This window comes from Budorcas taxicolor, chromosome 1, assembly GCF_023091745.1.
Source record: "Budorcas taxicolor isolate Tak-1 chromosome 1, Takin1.1, whole genome shotgun sequence".
In the NCBI taxonomy this organism is placed as follows: domain Eukaryota; kingdom Metazoa; phylum Chordata; class Mammalia; order Artiodactyla; family Bovidae; genus Budorcas; species Budorcas taxicolor.
In genome coordinates this window covers 10,177,784-10,194,053 of record NC_068910.1, presented here as the reverse complement: position 1 = coordinate 10,194,053, position 16,270 = coordinate 10,177,784, and the positions used below count along the sequence as shown (strand labels likewise).

Here is a 16,270-nt window from a genome sequence, read left to right as displayed (position 1 = left end):
CTCCTCCCTGTGCCTTGATTGCCTCCTCTGTAAAATAAGGATGACAGCACCCAGCTCTCACTGAATTGCTGTGAGGCTGGCTCGCGGTGCTCAGCACTGCCAGGCGCAGAGGAAGCGCCCAATCCATAGCAGTCAGTGTTTTCTTTTGCCATCAGGGGTGTTTGCGTCCCAGGTGGGAAAAGCCATCTCCGCTCCAGACTGCCTTCTCTGGTCCTTCCTTCATGGGCCACACCCTTCTTAGGTCAGTTTGTCGCTGAGGACATCAGCCCTGGCAGAAAGGGTTATGCCTCACTTCCCCAGGAGGTGGGGGGATGGCTCAGGAGATGGCCAGGCAATGATTTTCAGTGCCACCCTCCCTGCCCCCCCACCCCCCACCCCTCCCCGCTCCACCCCCCCCACCCCCCCCGCCCCCATCCCCACCCACCCCCACCCCACCCCCGCTCCAGCCCTCCCACAAGCACAACAGGCTGCTACTAGCATCTCTGTCACGGGGAAAAACAAAACCAGATTTTAAAAAAAAAGCAGTATGCTCGGGGACAGAGATTACTGAGGTGAACAGTCCTCAGCAAGCCTGTGTGTATGTGTGAATGCACGCACGCACAGGCCACAGAGCCTTGGGACATGCCACCTTCCTGGACAATAGTGTGTCCAGAGACCTCTGTCCCTCTTCTTCATCAAAAGCGGCATCTGGGGAACGGGGAGGGGCCCTGGGGGCCTGAGCCGTGGCTGAGTCAGGCTTTGCCCAGGAAGGTACAGATGAAGCACCAAGCTAGCCTTGGTCCCTGGTCACATCGCTTCACACCCCACGGCCAACCGTAAGCACTGTTTTTAACTTCGGTGAAAACACACCGTTTCAGAGGACACGACTACAGCCGCATTCTCCACAGACCTGTTTCCTGGGTAGAAAGACTGAGGCCTGAGAGAATAGCCCTGGGGGACAAGAGGGAAGAGGCCCAGGGCTCATAGCTGGGGGCGGGAGGAAGGTCTGACCCCACCCCAGTCAGAACTTCCAGACCCAGGCCTTCGGCAATGGGGGCGGTCCCCAAACTGAGTCTGTTCTCTATGGCTGCCAGGCTCAACTGGGCCTGGGCTGGTGGGCCAGAAGGGTCCCATGCCTCCTGGACCCTCTGTTTGCCCATCTACGCAATGGAGCGTGGAACCGCCCACCTGGTCTAATACCCTCCCTTTGTGTGTGCTGCCCAAGCCCAGTCCTTTGTCCCATTTGTCCTCACTGTGTGTGGCCCCGGTACCCAGTCCTTCACCCACCATTCCTCCAGTGTGGAACCAGCCCTGTGCCCTCGGTGTGGGCAGTCCCCTAACCTCTGTGTCCCTGTTGTGCCCCATTGCGTAATCGTTCTTTGGCTGGTCCAGTGTCCCCCAGGGCCTAGCCCTACGCCCAGTATTCCGCCAGCGTGAGGCTGACACAATGTGACAAGAGCTAGAGCACTGTGACTAGAAGGTTCTGAGCAGAGGCCCCACCCCCACCCGTGTCACCCCCATCCCCACCTCTGGGGGACACTGGGCTGGGCCTCAAGGACATGTTGCTCTGGGGAGGGGGCTCTGGGAGGCACAGGCAGACGAAAACCACCTGGAGCAGAAAGACTGCCAAGGAGCGGCTGTCCCTGGAGCGGGAGCCGGGGAACTTGGGGGAGGGGAGTTAGAGCCTGAGTCTGGGCCCCTCACCCATTTCCGCCTCTCAGGACTGAGTGGTGAAGAGGCTTGGCCTCCCCTCTCTCCCCACGGGCCTCACACACTTCGAACAGCATCCGTGGGTCAGGGTTTAAGCATCAGGTTGCCACATGGGAAATGGGGAAAAAGAGCCAAGTCTGACATCTGAGGTAGACTGGGAACCCAGGGGCTTCCCTCAGCGTCTTCCCTTGCCTACACTTCCTCCCCCTTGGCCTTACACGGGCCTTCACCTCCAGGAGCTCTACCCTCGCTCTTTGGCTGGCCCGGGCAGAGTGACTATCTGACTGTCCGAGAGAGAGGAGGACAGTCTAGGGTTGCCAGACTTCACGGGGATCCCTTGGTCTTTCCGTTACCCAAGATTCCCTGGGCAGGCCCCCATTCCTCAGGGGGGTGGGGCCCCTGGTTTCCCACACTCTCTCACCCTCCCCCAGGTCATGGGGCGCTGTGATGTGTGGGGTTGCCATGGCAATGAAGTGGGGGCAGGGCACCTAGGGCATGGAGCAGGATTATGGAAGTCACCAAGAAAGTGGGGGGCCCTGATCCATCGGGCCCCCAGGGCCACCCCTCAGTTGGCAGCCAGCAGCTGGGGGGTGGTGTTAGAGGGTCCCAGGGACCACGGATAAACTCAGGATCCACATCCTCGAGGCACGAGGTGCCATTGTCCACCGAGGCCAACTCTGATGGGGCCTATGGCTCAGCCTCCCAGGCCCACACCCATGAGCCCTGTCACCAGCACCTCTGGGAGCCTACGGAGGTTACCTCCCAATGTGGCTGTGAGAGGGCCTCCCAGGATACCCCGAGACCCCCCTCCACTAGCTCATTCCCAGGCTCTTTCGTGGGAGCCCAGACACATCTCGTCACGGAGAATAGGACCCCGGCCCTACCAGTGTACACGCGCGGTGATGCCACCAGTGACACGGCCCAGCATGGACTCTACTGTTCCCGGCTTCAGGTGCAGGTGATGGGGGAGGGCAAGGCTCCAGCTAAAGTCCTCGTAGGCTGGGGCAAAGGCCCCTGCAGCCCCGAGCAGACTGCCCCAGCAGGCATTAGGAAGAGCCGATGGCTACCGTATATTCCTTCAGGGGAGGATGGTTCACCTGCAGCCCAAGGTCCTTTTCTGGCTCCAGGTCATGATCAGGGCCAGGGCAAGGGCCCAGGTCCGGTTCAGGCTCTTCCAACGCCAACTCCAACTCGGGCCAGTACTCCAGGTCTGGATCCAATCTCAATGGCAGGAGCAGAATCTTACCCCTGCAACTCTGACCACCTGACTGATACCAAAGCCACCACCAAGGGCCTGTCCCAAGACCTCTTGCCTGGGAAATATGGCAACCAATGGGCAGTCCAGTTGGATTCTTCCAAAGGGGGCACATGCTGCCAGAACAAACTGAATTTCCATCCTCAGGAGGAGCCTCGCACCCCAGCACCCACCCTAAACAAATCCCTGGACCAGACCCAGGTACGCGAGGTTACCCAAAGGCCAGTGTTACCCAGGCATCCCAAGAACCAAGTGGAGAAGCCCCTGGTCAGTATCTCTAGGCCAGGCAGCCCCAAACCAGGCTCAGGGCCCCCAGGAACCCCCAAGAGCCAGAGGGACAGCCACGAGATCCGCAGCACTCAGCAAAGTCAGCAGGCCCTCAATGTTTGCAACAACCCCTGCTCCAGCAGGCCGCCGTCTGCCTACCAATTAAGCGGCCACAACTCAGCCCCAATACCTCCCAGGGAAGCCACACAGATACCTGCCTCCAGTGCCCCTACCTGCCAGTTCCAGGATGCTGCGGAAGACCGTGTGCTGGTGTTTGACATGGCCACGGGCAACACCAGGATGGGGCTGCTGTGCCATGATCCCATGGGCTCCCGGGCAGTGCTGGTGGGCCTCATGCACCCCCACCCAGCCATCTATGCCTCCGAAAGCACGCAACCCGCCCGCCCACTGCCCACGCCCATCCTCACCCCCGACAGTGATCGTTCCAGCTTCTGGTCCACCACGGCCGTGGTGTCCAGCCCAGTGCCCTCCAGCCTTTCATCAGGAAGCTACCGAGAGGTGGCCCTGGTTCCCAAAGAGGCCAGGGTCCACCTGGAATCACAAGGCTCCCCTGGTGCTGAGACACCCATGAGGATGGGGATGCTCGGTGGGCCCGTTCTACTGGGGACACCGCTCCAATTTGGAGAGAGGATCCTGAGTCATGCCCATGATCCTGGCTGGTCCAAACCTGATGCTGAAAAAAACCAAAGGAGTCGCACTATCTGGATGCTGGATGCCCCTGGGATGCAGGACACCTCTCTGGACCAGACCAAGAAACAACAGTGGATGAGCTCAGAGCAGACAACAGAGCTGGTGCCAGCAGCCAAAAACCAGGAGGTGCTCAGACCCCCACTCCAGGAAGATATAGGCAGCCGCAATCAGAAAGAGAGCTGTCACCCTGACAGCCCTCAGGTCAAACGTGCTGGGCAGGACCCCCTCGGTGGTCAGCCCCCACTAGCTGAGCAGGCCCCCTCCACCAAGCAGCCCCCCCTTCCTGCTCAACCTCCTCTCACTGGAACCCCTACTTCCAGGCAGCCTCCCTTTTCCCAAGAACCCCTCATCTCCAATGAGCCCACCCTCTCAAGGGGTGCCCTAACCACTAGGGAGCCTGGTCAGGCTTCTACCCTGGGCCAAGAAGGTGAGCCACTGGGCCCGCCTACCCATGTGGAGGTACACCGGATGCCCCCTGAGGAGACCTGCGTCTGTGTAAACAGAGACAAAGTTGGTGCCAGTGCTGCCCAAAGCTCCAGCTTACATCAGCTCTTGTCCTGGCAGCATGGCAGCTCCCCCAAGGTGCAGAAGAAGCAACTTTCCCTGATCACGATCACCACACCCGGCACTGGTTGCAAGGTCTTGCCCATGGTCACAGTGGGCACTCAGCTCCAGGGTCCCCAATTCAAGCTGACAAACGAGGACACGATCCACTCGCCGGTGGTCGCACACCTCGGCCTGGTCCGCGGGGCCTGCTATGAGCTGGTGCCCACCGTGGATGCTCTGGCCATACGGTCGCCAGTGCTCTGCCGCCACCCGCTGGGCCCCTACCAGGACATGGCTGCCGTGGTGATTGACACAGGCACAGGTTTCACCAAATGCGGGCTGGCTGGAGAGGACCATGTTCTCAGTGTGCTGCCTTCACGCGTGCAACTGCTGCAACACCCAGTCCAGGGCCAGCCCAGGTACACGGTGCCTGAGAAGCAAGAGCCCTCCTACTCGGTGCTAAATCGAGGTGTGGTCTCTGACTGGGATGCCCTGGAGGTGCTGTGGCAACACCTGTTCTACTGCAGGCTGGGCGTGCAGCCCGAGGAGCTGGCTGTGCTTGTGGCCGACTCACCCATCTCCCCACGTACCAACCGAGAAAAGGTGGCTGAAATACTCTTCGAGCGTTTCCATGTGCCAGCCATGCAGACAGTGCACCAGGCCCTGCTGGCGCTCTATGCTTACGGGCGCACCACTGGGCTGGTGCTGGGCAGTGGCCACGGCACATCCTACGTGGCGCCCATTGTCACTGGGGATCTGGCCCCCCTTGACACCTACCGGCTGGACGTGGCGGGTTGCGACCTTACGGAACACCTGGCTCGGCTGTTGCTGGCGGGTGGCCAATCACCACTCAAGGCAGAGCTGGTCAACCAGATTAAAGAGACCTGCTGCTACGTGGCCATGGACATGACGGCTGAGCGAGCCCGCATGCAGTCCCAGACCAGGGTGGACTTTGTGCTTCCGGACAAGCAGGTCATCACGCTGGGCTCTGAGCGCTTCTGCTGCCCGGAGGCTCTCTTCCAACCGAATCTGCTGGGCGTCAATCAGCCGGGCCTTCCGCAACTAGCCCTCCTCAGTATCAGCCGGCTGGAGGCCAAGCAGCAGGAGCAGCTGCTGGCCAATGTGGTGCTGGACGGTGGCAGCACCCTGTTGAATGGCTTTCCTGAGCGCCTGAGACAGGAGCTGGGCCCCGGTGCCACTGTGCTGGGCTCTCCGCACCGGGCCGTTGCTGCTTGGCTCGGAGGCTCCATCATGGCGTCTCGGAACTCCTTCCAGAGCCTGTGGCTCAGCCGCCGTGAGTATGACGAGGAGGGCCCATGGGCCATTTACAAGTACCATCTATGAGCACATAAAAGTTCTGTTTCTGCTTGCTTTGACTACCATGGCGTATTTAGGCACAGGGTGGCAGAGAGAAGGGCAGGGGTTGCAGGCGTGGGGTCAGGGATGGGGGCCTTGGCACTCCCAAGGTACACCCTCCTCTACACACTGGAATTCCATGGGCCTTGGGAATTCTGTCCTTTCCAGGGAGGCCGAGAGCCCTTTGGCTGATACTGGCCCTGGGCTAGCCTGACCTTTACTGCACCCCAAGGGCAACCAGAGAGAGTGGCTGCTGTGGGTTTTGCCCTGTTGCCCTGGCGACAAGCTCAATTACCCTTGATTGCCAGCTAGTTGCCATGGCAATTTGAAACATAATGAAATAACCCACACAGCCTGGAGTGAGTCACGAAGGGGGGGAGCCCCCTCCCCAAGCTCCAGAGGAAAAGACTGCTTGCCTTCCCTCATGTTGGGTCCTCCATGGGGGCTGAGGCCAGCAACATCGACAATAGCCAAACAGTTCCACCGATGACTGGGGGGCCTGGAGCTTTGTTGCCTCCAAGGGAGGGTCTGTGTCGGAATCTGGGCTTCTTGGGGGAGCTGACCTGAAAGTGCAGATTTCCTCTCAAGTCTGAACCACGGCTGGAGCTCTGTGCTAGGTAGGCAGGGGCTTCTGTCAGCCAGTCAGAATATGAAGGAGTAGGAGTGCTGGCCTTTGATGCCATGGGGCAGGAAATCAGGCTCATAAGTCCTGGGTCCTGGATGGGAGATACAAACTGAGCTGGAGGGTGAGGCTCCTTTGTAGCCTCTGTGGATATGGAGATTCTCACCTTATCCTGCCTCTCTGGTGGGAGCCAGAACTGTCAACTGTGGGTCCCTTTGCCTCCTCTGTCTCCCAACCTGGGCCACCCCTGCCCACAGGGTGAATAGGATACAGATCTTGTTAGGAGATCCTAATAGAGACTATGGGGTAATGCCAACGCCAACTGACCTGTTTTAGTCCCAAACTCCACCATGTGTTACAGGGCTTCCCATTGGTCAGAGGGTGGCTAGAATCCATGGCCCCTGACTTGTCCAGCTCTGAAGAGTGGGGCTAGGAACAAAGGTCTGTGTCTTCCATGGCCAGGAAGAGGTGAGGGGAGGCACTCGGCTGTGTCGCTACTTCCTGTCTGGAGGGCAGCTGGTGGCTGAAGCCAAAATACTGAGGCCCTGTCCTGCCTATGCCCCTGTGGCTGAGCGTTGAGAAACAAGCCACGCCCCTGTCCCAATCCTGGGTCCTCATCTTTAGGGTGCCCTCTCCACAAAGGACAGAGACCTGGCTATCTCCACACATACCTGAGAGTGAGGGACGGCCCTTTGTGGACAGTCTACAAATGGCCAATGATATAGGGTCATCACAGCCCACCCCATCCCTGGACATGGTTTGCCCTTTTCCTGAGTCCAGTTTTCACACCCTGAGTCGGACCCTATCCTTAGGGCTGTGTCAGTCAGGAAGGGGACCAGGATTAGCTAGCTACAGCGTCCATGTGCGCATGGCACGCAAGCATGCCTGGGTGCACACAGAATGCAAACATGTGCCCCTGGGCACCACTGCACACACTGTGCTGTTGCCATCTCCTTTGGCATAAGAGCGCACACTCACAGAGATCATCACACATGTGCACATACACCCTGCCACGTGCTCACCCACAGGCACATGGAGTGTGCACGGGACCCAGAAGAGGTGGAGCACTGCCAGCAGCAGGCAAGGCTCTAGCGAGCCACCTCTTCCCCTGCCTCGAAATCCCCGATGTTGGAGTTCTCCTTGGCCCCGCGTCTCCCCCATGATCTTCAGGAAAGGCAGAAAATGTGTGTGATGTGTGGGGTTGGCAAGCCGTGGATCCGATGCACCATACAACTCAGAGAACTCCTGTTTCAATGACAGTGGGCAGACAGCAGGAAGGACTGAGTGCTAGGCCATTCATTCATTCATTCATTCTGCAGACACGAACTGAGCACCCGGAGACAGGACACAGGCTCTGGCCTGTGCCCAGCTCGCCAGGAGAGTCCTCCCCAGTGGTGGAGTTGGTGTGGTGGCTGAGACCACCCAGAGCCCAGGGAGCCGAGAGGCTGTGACCAAGCCAGGGAAGGATGTGAAGGGCTCCTCAACACCCCCTGAGGAGAAAGATACTGATGGGTCCTGTTTAAGTAGTCATGTCCCAGGCTAGACTTCCAGCCCCACCCCCAGCTTCAACTTCCTAACTTGGACACCTGCAGCCATAGGGAACCATCCATGAGAGACTCACTCATGGCCAAAGGTTTGGAGAAGACCCCACCAAGGATGGGGTCAGAAGGGTTTGGGTGAGGTGGGGCCCAGCTCCGGGCAAGCCTAAGTCTGGCCTTGAGACACTGGCCTTAAGGATTGGGTGGGGGTGGGGGGTGGCATGGCAGGCATTTGGTCCACTTGCATCCATGACAAGGCACAGAGAAATGGCCAAGGACTTCCTGCAGAGCCTCCTCCTGGCAGTTCTCAGCCAGGGGGCAGGTTCTCAGGTAAGGGGGCAGGTCTGCTGGGACTCCTGGGGGCTGTAAGTTCTCTTGTATCCCTGTATCCTAGCCCAGGCCACCAGGGGTGATTGTGCTCAGGAAGTGCTCAAGGGTGATTAAATGGGAAAGAATGCAGAGTCTACCCTTATCATAGGTAACTTTCAGAGCTTGAGAAATTCAGAGGCACACTGGAGGGGGCAGACTGGGCCATCCACCCTGGCTGGGAGTTGGAGATGGGAAAGGCTCTAACTTGGCAGGAAGGGACAGAAGGGTGGGCAGAGAGACTGGCACCAAGGTCTGGGGCCCTAGCTTGCATGCACACACACCCCCATGTGTTTACTAGCTAGGGGAGGCCAGTCTATAGTGAAGCTTGCCCTAGCGACTGCCCAGTTGGTTCTTTTAGTGGGTTCTGCTCTTTGGGTCAGGTTTTGGGAGCTGGTGGGTTCAGGTGGTAAAGAATCTGCCTGCAATTCGGGAGACCTGGGTTTGATCCTTGGGTTGGGAAGATCCCCTGGAGAAGGGAATGGCTACCCACTCCAGTATTCTGGCCTGGAGAATTCCATGGATTCTATAGTCCATGGAGTCGCAAAGAGATGGACACGACTGAGCGCCTTTCACTCAGTTTGGGGGCTGGACAGAGCGCCAGTACCCTAGAGATCACTACCTGCCCAGACACTCCTGTGCAATTCCAGGACTCAGGCTTTCTCCCCACACCTTCTACTCTGCCTCACCCTCTACAATGAGCATCATAAGGTACCTCCAGTCCCTGTCGCCCGGTCAGTCCGAGTGCCTAAGCGGACCTTCGAGAGCCTGGCCCGGGCCACGCAGGCCAGTGCTCACCGTCTCTGCTGCCACCCCTCATCAGCCCTTCTTCGAGTGGGATTCCGGGCTCTGGCTCCTCCAGGGTCGGGGCGGAGCCGGCTGAGGGAGGCCCCGCCCCCAGCCCGCCCCCGGCCCGGGGTGCGAATCCGGTGCCGGCGAGCGGCGGGAGATGCTGGAGGTTCGCGAGCCGAAGTGGCTGCAGCTGGCGCCGCGTCTGCCCCGCGTGCCCGGAGCGGATTCTGCCCGCCGCCCCCGTAGCCCTCGGCGCCCCCACTGAACCCTCGATCGCATCCTCCCAGTGACCGACCAGCGCTGCAGGTGCGGGGTGAGCCGGGAGGGGTGGGCCCTCGGAACGCACGTTGCGAGGTCTTAAGGGATTGGGTCTCTGGCTCGAGGTTTGGGTAGCCGAGTGCGCGGGGGCGCTGCAACGGCTTGGGGTCCTGGCGGGGGCAGAGTACGCGGGCTCTGCAGATCCAGGGCTGGGCGTGCGGGGTTGGGCTGAAGTTCCCCATCACCTCAGACGGCTCGGGGGTCCCAAGGGAAGCCTCTGAGACTCAAGTCCAGGCCAATCTCCCCTCCTTGTCCCCCATCCCACCCCTCGTCTCGCTGTGAAAACAGTAACCTTCCAACATTGAGCTGCCCCAGGGGGTTGGGGGCGAGGGCTCAGAGGTCCCTCTGGACTCCCAAAGCCGCTTCCAGCCCCTCCCAACTGCCCCCGGACCCCCCCTCCCTCCAGCTAAGCAGTCGCTAATTTCCATGACAACGAGAGTTCTTTATGGGCGACAACCTGAAGGGGGCTGGGCGGGGCTGCCGCGGGGTGGGGGAGGAGGCTCAAGCCCCTGGGGACCAGCAGCCCCCTAGGCGAGATCCAGCTTCCGAGCCTTAACTCGGCGGCCTCCCCGAGGGTCCAGGACACCGACCCAGCGCTGCGCGGTGGGGGTGGGGGACGCACATGTTTCTGCCGGGAGGTGCGGGGCTTGGTGCTCACACGTGTGCCTCCCGCATGTGTGTTGCTGTGCCAGCGGGGGCGAGTCAGCAGCACTGGGGAAGGGGGTCAGGGTGGCAGCACGGTTAGGGAGCAGAACCCCCGGCTGGCAGGGTGAACAATGAGAGAGTGAGTCTGCCTTCCCCAGCCTGTAGCGTCTGGCAGAGACCCTAGGCTCTCCCAGCCCCCCATAGCTGTGCCAAACTGCTTTTGTCTGCACCCCCTAGGCAGAGCCTGCTTCACCAGGTTCCCTCCGAGGAAGCAGGGCTCTCTGTCCATCACCAAAAGCTCAGTCTGCAGCAGTCCAGCTTCTGGCCAGCCACCCTCCTCCAAGGGTGGCTTTGAGCCCCCCAAGGACCACCTGCAGGGACTTGGTGTCCTCCCTGTCCCCCATCCCCAGTCAATTCCTGTCAGCTTTAGGCATCTGCTGGGCCCGATTTTCCTCAACTGAGAAATTGGTGTCTCTGCTCCCCTCTCTGTCAGGCTGGGCCCTGGGCTGGAGCAGAGGTCTCTCTCCTTTTCGTTTACAGTATTTGGTAGGGATCCTCCTCCTCCTCCCGTATCAGCTGCCTCTTCCCATATCAGCTGCTGGCCCTCCTCTCCCATCCTTGTCCTGGCAGGTGGGCAGTCCTTGCCCTGGGAGAAGGCCACAGAGTCAGTGATCTCCATCCAGGGAAACTGAGGCAGAGTTGGTGGGGTGGGGAGGATGCTGTGCAGTTGTTATCCTGTTTCTAGACTGCTCGGGGTGCTGTTTCTGGCCTTCAGGCAAAATCCACTGTTGGGGAGGGGGGCAGCCGTGGCAGGGAATGAGGCTGAGCTGCCAGAGAGGCCCTGGGGACCCAAGGCCTCTAGGGAAGAGCAGATGGGGGTGGGGGGTGGGGTGGCTGGTGCATCCAGGCAGAGCTGGGTCAGCTGACAAGAGGGGCTGCAAAGGGAAGTAGCCAGGTCTCCAAGCTTCATTCCATCCCCCACGCCTGTGCCTTCGACATGTTGGAACTGCCTTACCTAAGCTGCGTTGGTGACAGGGAGAGGGGCTGAGGAACTGTTGGGACCGAGGGGACCACAACAGATGGCCTCTTCCCACACCAAGTTCAGTGCATGTCTAGGGGGATACAGGAGGGGTCAGTCTCAAAGGTCCAGGCATCAGGGGCAGCTCCTGGCCCAGGTGTGCAGAGCACATGGTCATGGAGACATTAGGGCTCTGCTGGACATCCATAGGCCCCTTCAAAACCCCCAGCCCACCTTTTCTCTTGTGTCCTTGTGCCTGCGTCCTTTTTACTATATGAATTCTCTACCCCCCTTCCACCACAGGTTGTGCCTTTGTCTCTCTGTGGCCCTGCCCCTCTTTTTCCTAAAGTCTCCCAGTTCTTCCCTGATGGAGACCAGGGTCACAGAACCCATAGGGAAGGAATCAGGACAAAAGTCTCAGGGAATTCCTGGAGAAGGGGTTTGAATAACACCTTTCCTTACCCCTCCCCCCTTTTAAAAACTTCCATCACCATAGCAACCCTATACTCACAGGGCCTTCTCTGCATTTCCGCTCCTCCACTCAAAGGGCAGCAGGGCCGCCAGTGGGTTTTCCTTCAGGGGCTCAAAGCTTGGAACCCGGGTGCCTGGAAGGGATCAGTTGGCTCCTGGCTCAGCCTGCATGTTTGAAGGCTGAACTTTCTGGAGACAGCACTGGATTGTATGCCCACCCCAAGACTGGAGAGCCTTCTCCCCAACCCCGCATGTGCTCTAATTAGATGGGAGATAGTCAGCAGCCGGAACTAGTGACTAAGGCCCAGCCAGGGCAGGCCCCTTCCCAGTTACCTAAAGCAGCTGGATGGTGGACGAGAAACTTGACTCTGCCTCCTGACACAGACCTGAGAGCGAGGTCTCTATTTCTACCCATCCTGTGGATGAAATGTCTGCCTCACGCTGGGCAGAGCTCAGACCAAGGCATGTGGATTACAGCAGGAAACCCAGCTCTGGTCCCTGAAAGTAGACAGCAGGGAAGGGGAGGGGGTGCCTGCAGGCTGGTGTTCACAGCTGCCACTAAATCGGGAGGTGTTGCCCACAGTTGTTGGGAGGCTGCTGGAGGCCTCCTGGGCCCCTCCTGGCCTCCCTAGATTTACTGCAAGATCTGGAGCTCCACATGGCAGAGGACAGGGTGGCAGGAAACTCCAGTTTATGGCTATGAAGGGTGGGGCCAGAACCAGGCTGACCCCAGTGGAGGAGGGGCCAGGACTCTGTGGGACCGCTGGACCTCTGGAGGGGCCTCTGTCCCATTCAGGCTTCCCCTGGGCCAGACTTGCCTTAGGCTGCGATAGGGCCGCTTGGGACCCTTTATTACCAAGGCACCCATAAGCTGAGGCTCCATCAGCGTTGCCCGAGGGGTCAGACCTGAGTAGCTAGGGGATGCTTGGCCCTCAGGCTCCCTCAGAGGCTCCCCAGGCTCTGTGCTTCCCCCAAGCTCCCTTGGGACCACCCCCTGTGCACACCAGTCAGCTTTTCTGCAGCGAACGGAAAGAAGCATGTCTCTAGGGAAATGGCTGCAATGGGACTTCTGTGCCCTCCCTTGTCCCAGTGTGGACTTGAGGTCCAGCCAGGGTCCCATGTCACTGGGAGGGAGCTCTGTGCTGTTGGATGTTGACCCTGGGCTGTCCAGGCCTTGGCAGTGGGGCGCGGGGGAGAGAAACATACTCTTTCTTTCTGCCTGGCCTTCTACTGTTCTTGACGATGTCTCAGCTGCTCCTCTCAGCTTTGGGGCCAGGGCTGCCCTTGTTGCCAGCAGGTGCCTGGGGCTTGGTACACACACCAGCAGCCTCCTAGGCAGCAGCAGTGGGTAGCAGATGGGAGAGTGGGTGGGGGTAGAAGGGACCAAGATGCTAATCGTAAGCAGGGCCCCTCTTTCTCCTCTCTTCGTCCTGGGGCCAGGTTGCGGGTGGAGGCGAGTGAGTACAGTTAGATGGGTAAAGGGAGGTAGTGACTGGCTGAGATCAGGGCAGCCATGGGAGCAGGGAGGCAGGTGTGTCCCGCCACGAGGCTTCAGGACATGGCTCCAGGTTGATGTGACTGAGTAGAGGTCCCTATGGTGGAGACAGACCCCCAAGACTGGCCCTGGGTCCCTGCAGGTCTGAGTGCATATGCGAGACCAGAAGCAGGGCCAAGATCAGGGACAGGCATGTACAAAACCTCCCACACTGCGTGGCTAAAGCAGGGAGCTATTGGCGTGGGGCTGGGGAGAGGTAGAGGTGGTAGAAGTTATCTCAGCAAAGGGCTGTGTTGAACCTGGAACCTCAGGATGGTCACCAATGATCTGTGGCACAAATAACCTTAGAACATTGGGAATCACAAGGAAAGAAGAGATTTAGCCCTGGTCTCCGCACTTGGCTCACGTGGAGGCTGCTCCAGAGGGAGGCCAGGATGGGTAGTGCCCCTGCCAGTGCCCACACTTCCTCCACTGAGTGGACATGGTTGAGCTGGCGAGTCACCTGTTGTTGGTTGTTTAGGTAGTTGCTGATTTTTTGAATGTTATAAATAACTCTGCCGTGACAAATAGGATACTGATGGGAGGCTTAGGGGGAAGGGCATTCCTGCCAGAGGGAATAGTGTAAGCAGAGCAGCAGAGCTGAGCTATAGGTCCCTCCCAGCCCTCTGGGGGGACTTGCAGGTTGAGGTATCACCCTCCCACCCCGTAAAGGGCCCTTGGATTGCAGCCTGGAAAGGGAATCGCTACACACCAGAGCCATCGGGGCAACTGATGCAAGCCCCCTCCCTCGGATTGTTAGGCCTTAGAGATGGGTGGCCAGCAGTGGTGGGTGGCCTCGCCTCTGCTCTTAGCTGTGAGAGTGGGATTCCAGCCACATGCTCCTTCCCAGCAGATGCAGGAGCCGGGCTGTGACCACAGTGGCAAAGATACGCAGTCAGGGACGATCTTCAAAGCTTCTCTTGTTTGCTTCTGCAGTACTTCACAAGATGGCTTAAGCCCTGGCTTGAATCACGCTGATGAAAAATGCGTTTGTGTTCCCTGAGCCCAAAGAACCTGGGTGAGGGAATGGTGGAATTTGTTCTCTAATGCGGAGGGCAAATTCGAGGGAGACTTTGCAGGACTGGATGCCCTGGGAAGAAAGTAACCTCCTCCTGGGAAAAAGCAAGCGCCAGCCAGGGCCGGCCACGGGGCTTGTGTGGGTCCTGGCCTTTGACCCTGGCTGGCAAAGTCCCTCTGAGCCAGCTTCTTCCTCGGGTGGGAGCGTCCTCTCTCCTCCATACCCTGTGGCTGTGAATCACTTCACGCAGGGCACCTAGGTATTCAAGGCCCCAGGCCAGGCGCTTTGCACAGCAAGTGCTAATCAGGCTGGTGAGAGACCGTGCACAGTCAGAGAAGCAGAGCAGTTTGAATGCAGCCTTTTGTGTGAAGCGTGTTATCACCCCAGTGTCACACCAACCAGGCATTAAGGAGGCCAACTTTGAGTCAGATCTGGGAAGGTCCGGACTCTCTCACCAGTTCCCCTCCTGAGGTTTACCTCTGAGCAAGGGCTGCGAAGGCCTTTTCCTGCAGGTGCACCAGTCCACCCTGCATCCCAGGTGAGGATTGGGCTGGCAGGGTGGCAGATCCGTGGGGGGCCACGCTCCAGGTGCCAGAGTGCCTGGAACCTAGTGCAGCCAGCTGTGCCCCTCCTTCTGCCTGGAGTAGCCACCCATGGCCAGAGGCCTCTCCCCTGGGCCCAATGGCCAGGCCTCCTGTGGGCCCTGGCAGTGAGGCACAACACAGGCTTGTCTTGCTTTTCCAGACCGTTACCCCTGCACACCTCTTGACAAATCCTTTCCCTCTAAGGCCCGGCCTTAATGCTGCTTTTTCCTCAAAGCCTTTCCTCGCTTCTCTACCCAGATGGGGGTTCTCCCTCTGAGGAATCCCCCAAGCACTGTGCGTGAATGCAATATTTATTAAATCAGTAAAAACAACCACAGTACAAATTCTAACAGGAAATTAACGAACGGTAGACATCATCGACTCAGTAGATGATGTTTGAGAGAGACAGTGAAGCACAGGGAAGCCTGGCATGCTGCAGTCCACGGAGTCGCAAAGAGTCGGACATGACTGAGCGACTAAACAACGACAGAATAAATCTGCCCCTCTGACACCTAATTGCTTCCCCCAAAGGGCACTCTTATTTTCTTCCAGAAAGGACTTTGAGTGTACACAGATACATAAAGTTTAAAAAATTTACCCCAGTGTAGCACGCTTTACCCACTGTTCTGCCCTCTGCTTTTTCTCACACTGTCCTACTGCAGCACATTGTGATCTATTTTATTCTTTTTAATAGTGATCAAGTATTCGGCAGTACGTATGGCCGTAATTTTTACTCACATTTTTTATTGTGAAATATAACAAAAATCTAGGAATGAACCCAATACGTGTATGTACGTTTATCCAATTATAAAGCTCAGACCTGTGAAACCACTCCTCAGGTTCGGAAATAGGTCCTCCAGAACCCCCCCCAATCACAACCTGTTTTATTTCTCTTAGGAGGTCTCATGGTGTTTACTTCTTAGTATTGCTTTATAGCTTGACCAATATGTCTGTATCCTTAAACAGTATAGATTAGTGATGACTGTTTTGAACTTTATATCGATAGATTCACATTCTATGTGGTTTTTTTCACTCAATACTTTTATTGGTGAGATTGCCCATGTGGTTGGGTAGAGCTGTAGTTCCCTCATTCCCCTCATTTCCATTGTTGTGTAATAATATTCCATTGTGTGACTCTCCCACAATACATCCTGCTGCTGATGGGTATGTGGGCTGTTTCCAGTTTGGGGCAATTCGGAATATTGCAGCCATGAGCACTCTTGTATGAGTGTCCTGCTGCACAAATGTATATGTTTCTATAGGATGTATATTCAGCTGTGCAACTGCTGGTTATTAGGGAATGTTCGACTTCAGTAGTTTCACCAAACAGTTTTGCAAATGGGAAACTTGCCCTCCACCAGCAGTGCTCATGTTCTTCACATCTTTGCCAACGCCTGGCATCTTTAGATTTGCGGAGATGACTGATGGGTGGGTAGCTACAACCCCCTTCATCTGTGAAATCACTGAAATTTAAATCAATCATTTGATAAATCTCTTTTTGATTATACATAATGCAGAATGATTCTAGGATATGTCAGTT

The 16,270-nt window shown here is 57.8% G+C and overlaps 1 protein-coding gene across 1 annotated transcript; it reads left to right on the top strand.

Moving 5' to 3' along the window:
- Positions 1 to 2,197: 2,197 nt before the first annotated feature.
- LOC128045060 (protein piccolo-like) lies at positions 2,198 to 5,812 on the top strand. The gene has a single exon (XM_052637522.1). It carries the CDS (start codon positions 2,198 to 2,200, stop codon positions 5,810 to 5,812), a length of 3,615 nt encoding a protein of 1,204 aa, XP_052493482.1.
- Positions 5,813 to 16,270: the final 10,458 nt, after the last annotated feature.